The sequence below is a fragment of the Salvelinus alpinus genome, chromosome 32 (assembly GCF_045679555.1).
Source record: "Salvelinus alpinus chromosome 32, SLU_Salpinus.1, whole genome shotgun sequence".
Classification (NCBI taxonomy): domain Eukaryota; kingdom Metazoa; phylum Chordata; class Actinopteri; order Salmoniformes; family Salmonidae; genus Salvelinus; species Salvelinus alpinus.
This window is the reverse complement of record NC_092117.1, coordinates 2,573,517-2,588,334: the sequence shown is the minus strand read 5'-3', so window position 1 is coordinate 2,588,334 and position 14,818 is coordinate 2,573,517. Positions and strand designations below refer to the sequence as shown.

The 14,818-nt window shown below is 43.9% G+C and overlaps 1 protein-coding gene across 9 annotated transcripts in view; it reads left to right on the top strand.

Annotated features, from left to right (window-relative positions):
• The window catches only part of LOC139562235 (fibroblast growth factor receptor 2-like), a 107,034-nt gene that overhangs the window by 17,007 nt on the left and 75,209 nt on the right, over window positions 1-14,818 (top strand). For 7 of the 9 annotated variants that reach the window (XM_071379732.1, XM_071379728.1, XM_071379730.1 and 4 more), the window contains exons 3-4: window positions 3,543-3,812; window positions 4,376-4,450. The exons of 1 other annotated variant lie outside the window; for it this stretch is intronic. In XM_071379732.1, coding sequence (XP_071235833.1) covers window positions 3,543-3,812; window positions 4,376-4,450 — 345 coding nt within the window. The remainder of the gene's footprint in view (window positions 1-3,542; window positions 3,813-4,375; window positions 4,451-14,818) is intronic. One more of the 9 variants, XM_071379735.1, reaches the window with a different exon arrangement.

The window sequence follows — 14,818 nt, the reverse complement described above, 5'->3', positions numbered from 1 at the left end:
GACATGCACACACGCACACACAGTGTTTTGCTCATCAATAAACATCCCAAAAGTTTTTTTTAATAATGAAGGGTTTTATTGAGTGTTGAGATCTGTAGACTCTGAGTTGATCCAGAGTTGATCTCTCTCTCTCTCTCTCTCTCTCTCTCTCTCTCTCTCTCTCGGCTGCCACTGCAAACAAAAAAACGTTTTTTGGGGGTGGGGAGGGGGGGGTGTATAGATGTATGCCCCAGAAAGACCCCATCTTCTGCCCCCCGCAGGAAGACCCTGCATTCACCCACTCCCCCCAGCTCTTTCCTAGGGGAAAGACTTGTGTGTAGGTGTTATGTCATAATGTGTGGGAGAGCCTGGGGGTGACTGGGCCTGGATTCAATATACATTGGCATCATATCAGTGTCTAAACCAATAGCCTAATGGTTTTCCATGCTCACTCATAATGCGTTCAGAAAGGTGGATTGAATCCATGCAGCTGTGGCGTCGCAGAGAGACATGAGAACAGGAATGAGAGTGAAGTTCTAGAGGTTAGTTTGGGTCAGGGTCGACAGTCCACAGGAATGGGCAGTACAGGGGGTGGGGGGTTAACAATATGTCATGCATTTCATAAAAAAAAAAAAATGAATATAGTTGTAGCCACTGCCAGTCACTATTTTACCTCAGATGTCAACGTACGTCAGGGAATGATGAAGCCTTCAAGAGAGGAATTGCAACGTCTCGTTGCAGCCAAGGACCCATCACTAACATTAGAGTCATTAAAAGGAAAGAGCGATGTTTTTTTTGCTGAAGTTGATAGATGTCTTTGACAACGAAGAAACCGATTTACACGGCTTGTAAAAAAAAAAAAATGCAGCGGTTTAATCAAATACCAACCGGAGAGCGGGACAAGCGGCATAGCTGCTCTAGTACCAACAACGTTACCGGTCAAGCCCAATTGTTTGCGTATTTAACTAAACCCCTGCCATCTGAGGTAAAGAGTAGGGTGGCAGATATGTGCGGCATTTAATCTTGTTGAGGCCAAATGTTTCGAAATCGTGACCCAACGTTCCATATCCATGAGTTCATCCGACTCTGGGTAAGTAGAAGGGCTGCCTTCATTGCCAAAATCACGTAATGTGGTTGTTATCAGCTGTGTGTGCAGGCAAGTGTCTTATGAGCGCTATGCAGCAGCCAAACGAAGCAGTTGCTATGGCTACACACATGCAGAGCAGCGGACAGACAGACGAGTAGCTAAAGCAGGAAGTTATTCCTTTTATCTGCGTGTAAAAATTAGCACGGGACAGGATGGGAGTGAATTGTGATCGGGATAGGAAAGTACCCGGGGTTATATAACTGTTGCAGGATCAGAACAGTACCGGGAACATTTTGACAAGACGGGACAGGAATTAATTTTCATTCCCGTGTCAACGTATACGTAGGTAGCATCTCAAAAGGCATGCTATTTCCTATATAGTGCACCAATTTTGACCAGGGCCCATAGTTCCAAAGTAAGGCTCTGGTCCCATATGGCTCTAGTCAAAAGTAATGCACTACAGTACCAGTCAATAGTTTGGACACACCTACTCATTCAAGGGTTTTTCTTTATGTTTACTATTTTCTACATTGTAGAATAATAGTGAAGACATCAAAACTATGAAATAACCCCTATGGAATCATGTAGTAACCCAAAAAGTTTTAAACAAATCAAAATGTATTTTATATTTGACATTCTTCAAAGTAGCCACCCTTTGCCTTGATGACTGCTTTGCACACTCTTGGCATTCTACCCGCTTCAGGAGGTAGTCACCTGGAATGCATTTCAATTAACAGGTGTGCCTTGTTAAAAGTTAAATTGTAGAATTTCTTTCCTTCAATGCGTTTGAGCCAATCAGTTGTGTTGTGAGAAGGTAGGGGTAGTATACAGAAGGTAGCCCTATTTGATAAAAGACCAAGTCCATATTATGGCAAGAACAGCTCAAATAAGCAAAGAGAAACGACAGTCCATCATTACTTTAAGACATGAAGGCCAGTCAATCCGGAAAATGTCAAGAACTTTGAAAGTGCAGTCGCAAAAACCATCAAGCGCTATGATGAAACTGGCTCTCATGAGGACCGCCAGAGTTACCTCAGCTGCAGAGGATAAGTTCATTAGAGTTACCAGCCTCAGAAATTGCAGCCCAAATAAATGCTTCACAGATTTCAAGTAACAGAGACATCTCAACATCAACTGTTCAGAGGAAACTGCGTGAATCAGGCCTTCATGGTCGAATTGCTGTAAAGAAACCACTACTAAAGGACACCAATAATAGGAAGAGACTTGCTTGGGCCAAGAAACATGAGCAATGGGCATTAGACCGGTGGAAATCTGCTATTTGCTCTGATGAGTCCAAATTTTAGATTTTTGGTTCCAACCGCCAATTGAGACGCAGAGTAGGTGAACGGATGATCTCCGCATGTGTGGTTCCCACCGTGAAGCATGGAGGAGGAGGTGTGATGGTGTGGGGGTGCTTTGCTGGTGATACTGTCAGTGATTTATTTAGAATTCAAGGCACACTTAACCAGCATGGCTACCACAGCATTCTGCAGCGATACGCCATCCCATCTGGTTTGGGCATAGTGGGACACTCATTTGTTTTTCAACAGGACAATGACCCAAAACACACCTCCAGGCTGTGTAAGGGCTATTTGACCAAAAAGGAGAGTGATGGGAGTGCTGCATCAGATGACCTGGCCTCCACAATCACCTGACCTCAACCCATTGAGATGGTTGGACCGCAGAGCGAAGGAAAATCAGCCAACAAGTGCTCAGCATATGTGGGAACTCCTTCAAGACTGCTGGAAAAGCATTCCAGGTGAAGCTGGTTGAGAGAATGCCAAGATTAGGCAAAGCTGTCACCAAGGCAAAAAAATAAATATATTTGGATTTGGATTTTCACTTTTTTGTTTACTACATGATTCCATATGTGTTATTTAATAGTTTTGATGTCTTCACTATTATTCTACATTGTAGAAAATAGTAAAAATAAAGAAAACCCCTTGAATGAGTAGGTGTGTCCAAATTTTTGACTGTTACTGTATATATTTTCATTTTGGAGGTATCTGGCTTTCCCTGCTGTTTCACACTGGCTGCCTGGTATTTCTTCTGAAAGGGAAGTCTATCTGTCTGTCTGGGCACAATTTTTGGTGTTTACTCTTACAGGCTCCACCTCCACACCACTGTCCACTCTACACCTTCTGCTTTGGGCCATAACTGCATGCTTTACTCATGAAAGCACAACCCAACACAAAATAATGTTTAGAGTGTGGCTGACTGATGTATCCACAAGGGGATTTATGGGGTTGACGTCCTAATTTATGGTTTTAAGATGAAAGTATTTGGGCCTCTTCTTTCTCCCTGTATCGCTCCTCTTGGCATGACGTTGATTTAAGTGCATCCATGGGGTTATGTGTGTTTTTTCTTTTACACTATTGCTTATTTCTTATTCTCCCACTTTTATTCCCTGAGTTTCCTCCCTCCTTTCTGTGCACAACCCTACTCACTTTCCTCCTCCCCTTCCTTCGCTCTGCAGAGCCTCCGACCAAATACCAAATCTCTAAGCCCACCGTGTGCTCGGTGCACCCGGGGGAACTGCTGAAGCTCAGCTGCCTTCTGGCCGGGGAGCCCGGAGCCATCACCTGGACTAAGGATGGTTCCACTCTGGGGGCCAACAACCGCACCCTGATAGAACAGGAGGTTCTGCAGATCCGCGACGCCACGCCCAAGGACTCTGGGCTGTACGCGTGCAGCACTGTGGGCCCGCAGGGCAGTGACACCCTCTGCTTCATAGTGAACGTCACAGGTGAGTCAGGGTGCCATGAAGGAGGCAGGACAGAGAGTAACCAGCCAGTCGGCCAGCTTGTCAGGGCAGGACAAGGGCATGGTGTAGTATGCTTTTATATTGCTCTGGTATACACATGCGGCGTGTCATGGAGAGTACAGTCAGTGTAGGCAGAGTGGATAGTCGCTGGACTGCAATGTGGCTTCAGCTACTTTACCCGTGAGGGGTCGAGTTGCACCTACATCCCTGTTCTTGGGAGGTGGTGCTGCCTTTGCAGTGGTGTAGTTGGGGAATGGCCATGGAAGGGCTATGGACTGGGTGTTTATGTTTTTCGTTCATGTAGTTCATTTATAGTTATTTAGCTTTTCTTACATAGGCGAGTGACTCATGTAAACGTAAATATTACGTCACCTGATCCTCAACACATCAGTGCATGTATGAGCATGTGCTGCAGTGAGCGTGCGTGTACTGTAGTGGTGTGCATGCGTGTGTGTGCCTGCCTAGCAGTGTGAGTGTATATGTTTGGCTGCGGCTCTCCTGAGGGTGCCAGAGATGGCAGTAAGTAACCGTGGTCATCTCTACAGATGCCATCTCGTCTGGTGACGATGAGGACGACACAGAGCGATCGGAGGACGTGGGGGCGGACGGAGAGCAGATAAGTGAGTATGGGCATAGTATTGTGGGGACAGTGTGGGCAGCAGAGGCCATGACTATTGTCTTCTGTAGTGGGGGCCTGTGGGCAATATGTGAACTCAGCAAAAAGGTTGTCGTTTTTTTGGTTGTTTTTACCCTCCTTGTTATATGATAACACTGTTGTGGAACTGAGGGGAAAACGCTTGGACTATCGACCATGAGATCAAATGTCATCATGACTAAAGTTACTTTTTTAAATTCTACTGGAAACAGAGAAGACAGTTGTGTTGTATGTATGTTACCTAATCTGGTTATTTTATATTATTTCAAATCTGCTGCGAGGTATCAGCTATACCGTTGCATTCCTCTGTATGTACTGAGTCTGGGAGTCTGTTTGTGCTGTGAATGTATGTGTGTTCTGAGGGTGTTTGTGACCCACATTTAAAAAAGACTACAGTTTAGAATTCTACAGTAAAATGTAGTATACTGTGGAATACTATACTACATACTGTAGTATCTCTCGATCATGTGTAGTACTTACTATATAATGTTGTAGTATAGTACATATTATTGTATTATCCGGAAATAAAACACTGTAGTAAATACTATAGTAATGTCCGCAAAAACACTACAGTCCGCGAAAAAATGCACTTTTATATAGTAAATGCTACTGTATATACTTAGATTTTTTAACAGGCCTACACAAAATATCCCATAATGTCAAACTGGAATTATGTTTTTTGAAATTTGTACAAATTGACCCCTTTGTTATGGCAAGCCTAAATAAGTTCAGGAGCAGAAATTTGCTTAACAAGTCACAAAACAAGTTGCATGGATTCACTCTTTGTGCATTACTAGTGTTTAACATTACTACCTCATCTCTGTACCGCACACTATACAATCTGTAAGATCCCTTAGTCAAGCAGTGAATTTCAAACACAAAGACCAGAAAGGTTTTCCAATATCTCGCAACGGGCACCTATTGGTAGATGGGAAGAAAAATAAGGGTGCCTTGTGAGGATCGAGTGACTAGTGGCTAATCTGCCTTTGCCCTCCGTAATGCTAGCTAACGTTCTATCGCTGGAAAAATAAATGGGATAAACTGAAAGCACTGATATCCTACCAACGGGACATTAAAAACTGTAATATCTTATGTTTCACCGAGTCGTTGCTGAATGACGGCATTAATAACATACAGCTGGTGGGTTATACACTCTATCGGCAGGATGGAACCGCAGCCCCTGGTAAGACACGGGGTGGGGGCCTGTGCGTATTTAAAAATAACAGCTGGTGCATGACATCTAAGGAAGTCTTGAGGTTTTGCTCGCCTGAGGTAGAGTATCTCATGATGAGCTGTAGACCACACTATCTACCGAGAGAGTTTTCATCTGTATTTTTCGTAGCTGTCTACATACCACCACAGACCGATGCTGGCACTAAAACCGCACTCAATGAGCAGTATACCGCCATAAGAAAACAGGAAAACGCACATCCAGAGGCGGCACCATCGAGAGCATCCTGACGGGTTGCATCACTGCCTGGTATGGCAACTGCTCGGCCTCCGACCGCAATGCACAGCAGAGGGTAGTGAGTACGGCCCAGTACATCACCGGGGCCAAGCTTCCAGCCATCCAGGACCTCTATGCCAGGCGGTCAAAGATTCCAGCCACCCTAGTCATAGACTGTTCTCTCTGCTAACGTAGGGCAAGCGGTACCGGAGCGCCGAGTGTAGGTCCAAGAAGCCTAGACTGAACAGCTAATCAAATGGCTACCCAGACTATTTACATTGCCTCCCCCCCTCTTCTACGCTGCTGCTACTCTTTGTTATCATCTATTTATTTATTTTGCCTTTAACTAGGCAAGTCAGTTATGAACAAATTCTTATTTTCATTGACGGCCTTGGAACAGTGGGTTAACTGCCTGTGTTCAGGGGCAGAACAGCAGATTTTTACCTTGTCAGCTCGGGGATTCGATCTTGCAACCTTTCGGTTACTAGTCCAACGCTCTAACCACTAGGCTTCCTGCCGCAGTATACTACAATCTCCAGTAGTCACTTGAATGATTCTACCTACATGTACATATTACCTCAATTACCTCATCACTGGTGGCCCTGCACATTGACTCTGTACCGGCACCCGCTGTATTTAGCCCCGCTATTTGTTATTTACTGCTGCTCTTTAATTATTTGTTCTTCTTATCTCTTACTCTTTTGTTAGGTATTTCCTCAAAACTGCATATTTGGTTAAGGGCTTGTGAGTAAGCATTTCACTGTAATGTCTACCCCTGTTGTGTTCGGCGCATGTGACCTCATGAGTTCCACTCTCCATATTTTCAAGCAAAGTGGTGGCTGCATCATGTTGTGGGTATGCTTGTGATTGTTAAGGACTGGGGAGTTTTTCAAGATAAAAAATAAATGGAATGGAGCTATGCACAGGCAAAATCCTAGAGGAAAACCTGGTTCAGTCATCTTTCCACCAGACACTGGGAGATTAATTCACCTTTCAGCAGGACAATGACCTTCAACAAGGCCAAATCTACACTGGAGTTGCTTACCAAGAAGACAGTGAATATTCCTGAGTGGCTGAATTACAGTTTTGACTTAAATCTACTTGAAAAGCTATGGCAAGACCTGAAAATGGTTGTCTAGCCATGATCAACAACCAATTTGACAGAGTTCAAACATTTTTGAAGTATAATGGGCAATTGTTGCACAATCCAGGTTTGGAAAGCTCTTAGAGACTTACCCGGAAAGACTCAACGCTGTAATCACTGCCAAAGGTGCTTCTACAAAGTATTGACTAAGGGGTGTGAATACTTAAGTAAATTAAATGTTAATGTGTTTCATTTTCAATGAATTAGCATACATTTCTAAAAACATGTTTTCACTTTGTATTGGGTGTAGATGGGTGAGATTTTTTTTTTTTACATAACCCATTCCGCAAAATGTGGAATAAGTCAAGGGGTATGAATGCTTTCTGAAGGCACTGTACCTACAGTTTATGGAAAATGTGCTCTTTTAGTATTTCTCCAGTAGGTTTCCTGAAGGAACAAGCCTCCACTTCTATTGTAAAGATAATAAAACAAAGACCGTATAGTAAATACTACATTAATGTCCGCAAAAACACTACACTAAATACTACAGTGTACCACAGTCCGCAAAAACACTACAGTAAATACTACAGTATAGTACAGTCTGCAAAAACACCAGTAAGTACTACAGTATACTACAATCTGAAAATACACTACCTGAATTACTATAGTATATACTAGAGTTTTCTTTTACTACAGTATTTATACTATAGGTAACTGTAAATACTAAAGTATACTTTTATTTATTTTATTTTCATTATTTTATTTAACTAGGCAAGTCAGTTAAGAACAAATTCTTATTTACAATGACGGCCTACATCGGCCAAACTCGGACGACGCTGGGACAATTGTGCGCCGCTCTATGGGACTCCCAATCACGGCCGGTTGTGATACAGCCTGAATTCGAACCAGGGTGTCTGTAGTGACGCCTCTAGCACTGAGATGCAGTGCCTTAGATTGCTGCGCCACTCAGGAGCTACATTATACTACAGTAAAAATTACAGTCAGCAAAACACTACAGTGAATACTATAGTATTTATACCATCGTATACTATAGTATTTTTTTATGCCGGGAGCACCTGGGGTAGTCAGGCCATGTCTCTCTCAGACCTTCTAGGCATTCTAGGGAAGAAGAATTCCTAGCATTCCTGCTGTAGCCGGAATCTCTCAGGTTGTCAGGCCCGAAGGAGCCAGTCAGCTGGACTCATCCATTATGTAAACTCCCATCTGGACTGGGTTAGGGACCTGATGGGGGATGGGCTTTGTGTAGTGTGTGTGTGTGACCGTGTACAGTGCATTCGGAAAGTATTCAGACCCCTTCACTTTTTCCACATTTTGTTGCGTTGATCATCCTTGAGATGTTTCTACAACTTGATTGGAGTCCACCTGTGGTAAATGGAAAGGCACACACCTGTCTATATAAGGTCCCGCAGTTGACAGTGCATATCAGAGCAAAAACCAATCCATGAGGTCGAAGGAATTGTACGTACAGCTCCGATACAGGATTGTGTCGAGGCACAGATCTGGGGAAGGGTACAAAAAATGTCTGCAGCATTGAAGGTCCCCAAGAACACAGTGGCCTCCATCATTCTTAAATGGAAGAAGTTTGTAACCACCAAGACTCTTCCTAGAGCTGGCCGTCCAGCCAAACTGAGCAATCGGGGGAAAAGGGACACAATTTGGTCACTCTGACAGAGCTCTAGAGTCCTTCCAGAAAGACAACCATCTTTTCAGCAAACCACCAATCAGGCCTTTATGGTAGAGTGGCCAGACGGAAGCCACTCCACAGTAAAAGGCACATGACAGCCCACTTGGAGTTTGCCAAAAGGCACCTAAAGGACTCTCAGACCATGTGAAACAAGATTCCCTGGTCTGATGAAACCAAGATTTAACTATTTGGCCTGAATGCCAAGCGTCACATCTGGAGGAAACCAAGTGAAGCGGTGAAGCATGGTTGTGGCAGCATCATGCTGTGGGGATGTTTTTCAGCGGCTGGGCCTTGGAGACTAGTCAGAATCGAGGGAAAGATGAACGGAGCAAAGTACAGAGAGATCCTTGATGAAAAACTGCTCCAGAGCGCTCAGGACCTCAGACTGGGGTGAAGGTTCATCTTCCAACAGAACAACGACCCTAAGCACACAGCCAAGACAACGTAGGAGTGGCCTCTGGAGAGACCTGAAAAAAGCTGTGCAGCGACGCTCCCCATCCAACCTGACAGAGCTTGAGAGGATCTGCAGAGAAGAATGGGAGAAATTCTCCAAATACAGCTGTGCCAAGATTGTAGCGTCATACCCAAGAAGACTCGAGGCTGAAATCGCTGCCAAGGGTGCGTCAGCACAGTACTGAGTAAACGGTCTGAATACTTATGTAAATGTGATATTTCCGTTTGAAAAAATAAAATATTTGCAATTTAAAAAAAAAACATTTAAATATTTGCTTTGTCATTATGGGGTATTGTTTGTAGATTGATGAGGGGAAAAATATATTTAATTAATTTGAAAATATGGCTGTAACGTAACAAAATGTGGAAAAAGGGAAGGTTTCTGAATACTTTCCAAGTGCAATGAATGTGTGTGTGTGTGTGTCACAGGGCTGAAGTGAAGATGAGGGCTTCCACATCTTCTTAAAATTTTCCACCGGCATCCTGCCTCACTGTGGGCTGAACCCCCCCCTTCAGGGCCAACTGTAATTACCTGAAATCCATTTAATATGGTGGATAGGAACTCTGCAAGGAGAGGAAAATGGAGAGGAAAAAATGATAATTCTGGTGGTAATAAGCTGTTTGAAAACAAAGTAACAGCTGTTTTGGCAGCTCTGTCCAATTTTCTCCTGGTGTTTTTTCTATGATTTCAAACCCCGGAATATAAAAAATAAAGAGAGGGAAGAGTGGGGGGAAAGGGAAAGGGGGAAAAAAAGGGGGAAGGTTGAACAGCGTTCTGGTTTGGATCAGCACCAGCGCTTCTCTGTGTACGCTGTGGAGCTCTGTTCCCTGGCCCACTTCTGGAGGGGGGGATGTGGAGGTATGGGAGGGGGGAAAAGGAAGGAGATAGGGGGGGGTGGGGATTATGTTTCAGTGTCTGCCTCAGCTTCTACTCTGAACACTTTTATTCCACTTTCTAAAAAAGACATTGAACAACAACACAATCACAACCCGGCCCCCCCAAAATACAAGGAGAAAAAGTTACGAGCTAAGTTGTACCCACTGCCCAGCATCAGGAGGTTGGGTGTGATTGGAGGAAACAAGCAAGGCCCAGCGGAAGGATCATGTTGAAGGCTTTGTTTTTCGGGGGAGCATTGACATCAGTAGAAGGTCAGAGTGGATGTGGGGTTCCAGTCCCGTTGGTTCTGTTGTTCTCTGGTCTGTTAAGGAGATCAACCTTAATTGCTCCCGTTTGTCTTCGTTTGACACATCTGTAGGGTACGTAGACCGTACAGTTGATGTAAAATTAGTGGATTTGATGCCTCAATTTGATAAAAGTCTAAAATAATTTGCTGCTTTATTATGTAGCTCTAGTACTGTACTTCTAAACTAATGTCTACAGTATTGGGCAAATTTGTGGATTTCATGCCCTCATGTTACAACTTTAAGCAATTAGTACTATGATTTGCCACTTATGTTTGTGCCTCACTTCTCATATTGAATATACAGTACATTCTTGTTCTAGAATAACATGGGCTAACCCCAGAATGCCACAGAGTAAACAGTGAGATGAGCTGTCCGGATCCAGAGGGCTTAAGGGTCATAGTTCACCCGGGAGAGACGAGCTCCTGACGGGGGCATACACCACCTTAATCTGTCTGTATGGCGGAGTGTTGAAAAAGAGAAGAAGTTGAAAAGAGGTAAAGATGATGAAAGTGAGAGAAGACTGAGTGTCTGTACAAAAAATAAGAGTTGAAAGATAGGATATATGGGGAGAAATGGAAAGAGGAGGTAGAGATAGTGAGAGTGAAGGAAAGGGGCTAAAGAGAAGCTAACTAGCCTAATTATAGTGTGTTAGTTCATCCCGGAAGGAAGAGCATGGTTTACTTCTGTATCAAAGTATGTGTGTACTGCTCAGTTTGCATGCCAGAGAAAATGATGGGAGGTGACTGACTCCGATAGTATTCCGATTGCACTCTGGTGGGCGGGAAAGGGAGAGAGGAGTGGGAAGAGAGAGAGAGGGGTGGAAAGGGAAGCACAGAGGCCCAAGAACAAGAAGGCTAAACTCCTGTCCATTCCGTCAGTGGTCAAACTGATTGAAGCAAGGACAGGAGTGTCTCAAAGCCAGTGTAACCCTGGAGTGTTCCCCATGTTCTCCCTGCTCCTGTCCTAGAGATATAGGAAGTCATGGTGGGGTGGCCGTTGGTTGTCTTGTTGTTTCGCTCCAAGTTTCTCTTCCTCAGTGAGTTCATCTGCTTATGCAATCACTCTCCCAGGTGCAGAGAGAAAGAGAGAGACACTGAGTGTGTTTGAGAGAGAGAGAGCATGAGAGGGAGATAAAGAGAAGGGTCTTCAGTGAACTACAGATGACTGAGAGACTGAGAGGGGGAGTGGGGGAAAGAAAGGGAGGGAGGGGTGGAGAGGTATGGGGTTAATGAGCTGCAGTTATGTAGGCCAAACAGAAGAGGGGTGTTCCTAATTTCCTATATGTGATCAACCAGCTCGATTTGGTCTTACGTAGCAAAATTTGAAATGGTGTTTTTTACATTGGATAAAAGCATAGACACAGCTAAAACTGGTGTATCATACACTACAGTTGAGGAACAATGGGAAAGTAATTCTGCTTTGAAAGTTGATAAACTTGTAAAATCACCTTTGAGAAAATGTCCCTTCAATGTTTTTGTACAGATACTGGAGAGCTCTTCTTTGTCTACACCCATTCAGCCTCGTTCACACCCTCTTAAGTTTAGTCCCACCCATCTCTTTAAGGACTCACGTGAGGCCATGTACTAAACAACCAAAGGTTTTAAGACTAAAGGCTGGTTTACTACGGTGTGTTCGTAAATTTAATCTGGACGTTTGAGTGTTGTCAGATTTTCCGTTCGTAAATTCAGAGCGTTTCGCTCTTGGCGCGTTCGGAGCGCACACTGGAAGCTCTGGCCGAGGAGTAGGGTTGATTAGAGCGTTATGACCTAACATCAGCAGTCAAGCACCCAGGCTAACTGGCTAACGTTGGCTAGCTTGCTAGCTACTTCCAGACACAAATGAGAGAACAGCCCACTCTGACTATTTTACTTGCCCCAGCAGATGGGGTTAGGCTGTTTTTATGTAATCCAGAGCATTGGTGACTGCAACTGTGCTGCTGGCAACAATTTAATTAAGCTTTTTTGCCAATGTTTACTGACACCGGCCATATTCAACGGGTGTTGAGTGTTCGTAAATTTGTCAGTTATTCTGCGCTCTGGCACACTCAGACGAGAGTGCTCTGAAATCAGAGTAGATAGCCAGAGAGAATTTACCAGCTACGTCTAACGACAGTTGTTTCAGTGACGTCATGAACATTCTACTGAAATGGTTACTTGCATAGTGGAGTCTTTTGTTTAGACATGTAGCTAGCTAGCTAAACAATGAACCATAATCCCATCTCATAACGTTACTACCGTGCTTGTATCTGCAGTTAGCTAACCAAGCAGGTTCAATGTTAGCTAGCTAACATTAGGCAATAACTAGCAATGCAAATGGCACTGAGATACGAATAATATTACTACACAGATCATACATGTAACGTTAGCTAGCGAGCCAGCCAGCTAACGTTATCTAGCTATCTAACAGAACACTTGAAATGAAAACGACTTTCTGACAAAATTAGAAACGTGTAATATCTGAAAATGTAGCTAGCTAGACTCTCTTAACTGTATACATGGATGGACGCATCTCTCTCTCTGTCACAGATGCCATGGTTGCCCTTTGTTTGAAGATGTAATCCGGAGACAGGTGTTTTATACAACAACCTTCTGTGTGTTCTCTTTTCGACTCTCTCTGCATATTTGAATCAAACGGCCGGAATTTTCTTTATCTCCTTAGCTATCATACTCTAATTCCACTGATTTTAAAATCTGGATTATATATTCTTAATTCCATTCCTTTACTTAGAAATGTGTGTATTGGGTATATGTTGTGAAATTGTTAGATATTACTGCACTGTCGGAGCTAGAAACACAAGCATTTCGCTACACCCGCAATAACATCTGCTAAACACGTGTATGTGACCAATCAAATGATTTGATTTGATCAGCTGGTGAGCTGCGGGGGAGCAAGTGATGAGTGTGGGCAGACAAGCTCCGCTTCGGCTCCGGCTCCGCTTCCGAGTATACACATTGCGCAGACTACTTTCTTGCTTCACCTTAGCTAACCATCAGCTTTCTAGTCAGCTACCCTTTGCCTGGTTAAGAAACACAAGCTGCTTTATGAAATAAAAAACAATAGCAGCATTGAGATGAATAGTAAAACAACAGTCAAGCTATTTCTCTCCAATGAGTAGTCTATAGAAAAGTATGTCTTTGAATTTGTAGTCTTGCTCAACCCTCCTACTTTTCCTCAGAGAAAACAGCTTGATTCTAGCCCTTAGGCTACCGTTCAAAAGACATGACCCATAATACCAGCGCTATGTTTTTTTTCTGTCTATCGTGCATTGGCGGGCCGCATTTTACGTTCATAAAGCATATCGCGGGCCGTTCTAAAACTAGGCTACTTGCGGACTGGACCGTTAACCATTTGTTTAGGCTACACCTTGTTCAGTCATGCTATCTCATTAAACTAGCTATAGCTAACAACCTGGGGTGCGTTCAGCAGGTGGCAATGTTTTGGATTGTTCAGATATGCAAATAACTGCCAATCTCACGGTAATTACGTCACTGATGCAGACCTTTGGAACATCTACATTTTAAAAAGTCTAATAAATCCATGTAATACAGCATGTAGTCATTTTCAGAAGAACAGAATAGCATGCTCTGAGTTGTCATTATGTTAGGCCCTGATCTGGCTATGCCTTATGGCTGTGGGATACACTAGTTCATTTAGCAGACAAGATTTGATTAGAATTAAATGCCATTATTTTATATTATGAAGAATACAATTGAACGTAGCTGAATAAAATAGAAAGGGTATTTTCTCCAAACAATTTGGGGGGGGTTCGCACATAGTTATTCTGTGTTGATAGGTTAACAAAGAAACAGGTACTCCTATATGCTTAATTTAGAGTTATTAATGTAACTTTAGTTGTGATACAAACTCTGGGCTATATGTTTAGATTTTTTAATACTTTTAATATCCACATTTTTGTAAAAAAAAATTCTCCCCAATTGGTAGTTACAGTCTTGTCCCGTCACTGCAACTCCCGTACGGCCTCAGGAGAGGGGAATGTCGAGTGCCATGCGTCCGGCGAAACACGACCCTGCCAAGTCGCACTGCTTCTTGACACACAGCTCGCTTAACCCAGGAAGCCAGCCGCACCAATGTGTCGAAGGAAACATCGTACAACTGGTGACCGAAGTCAGAGTGAATGTGCCCGGACTGCCACAAGGAGTCGCTACAGCGCGATGGGACAAGGACATCCCGGCCGGCCAAACCCTCCCTTAACCCGGACGACGCTGGGCCAATTGTGCGCTGCCTCATGGGTCTCCCGGTCGCGGCCGGCTGCATCACAGCCTGGGATCGAACCCGGGTCTTTAGTGACGCCTCAAGCACTGCGATGCAGTGCCCTAGACCGCTGCACCACTCAGGAGGCCCGTTTTAATACAATTTCCCGGCGGCATCCCCTTTGTGTGGCCCTAATGCCGCTTAAAAAATAACATGCCTTTTGCTGTTGTGCCCTAGGGCCGAATAT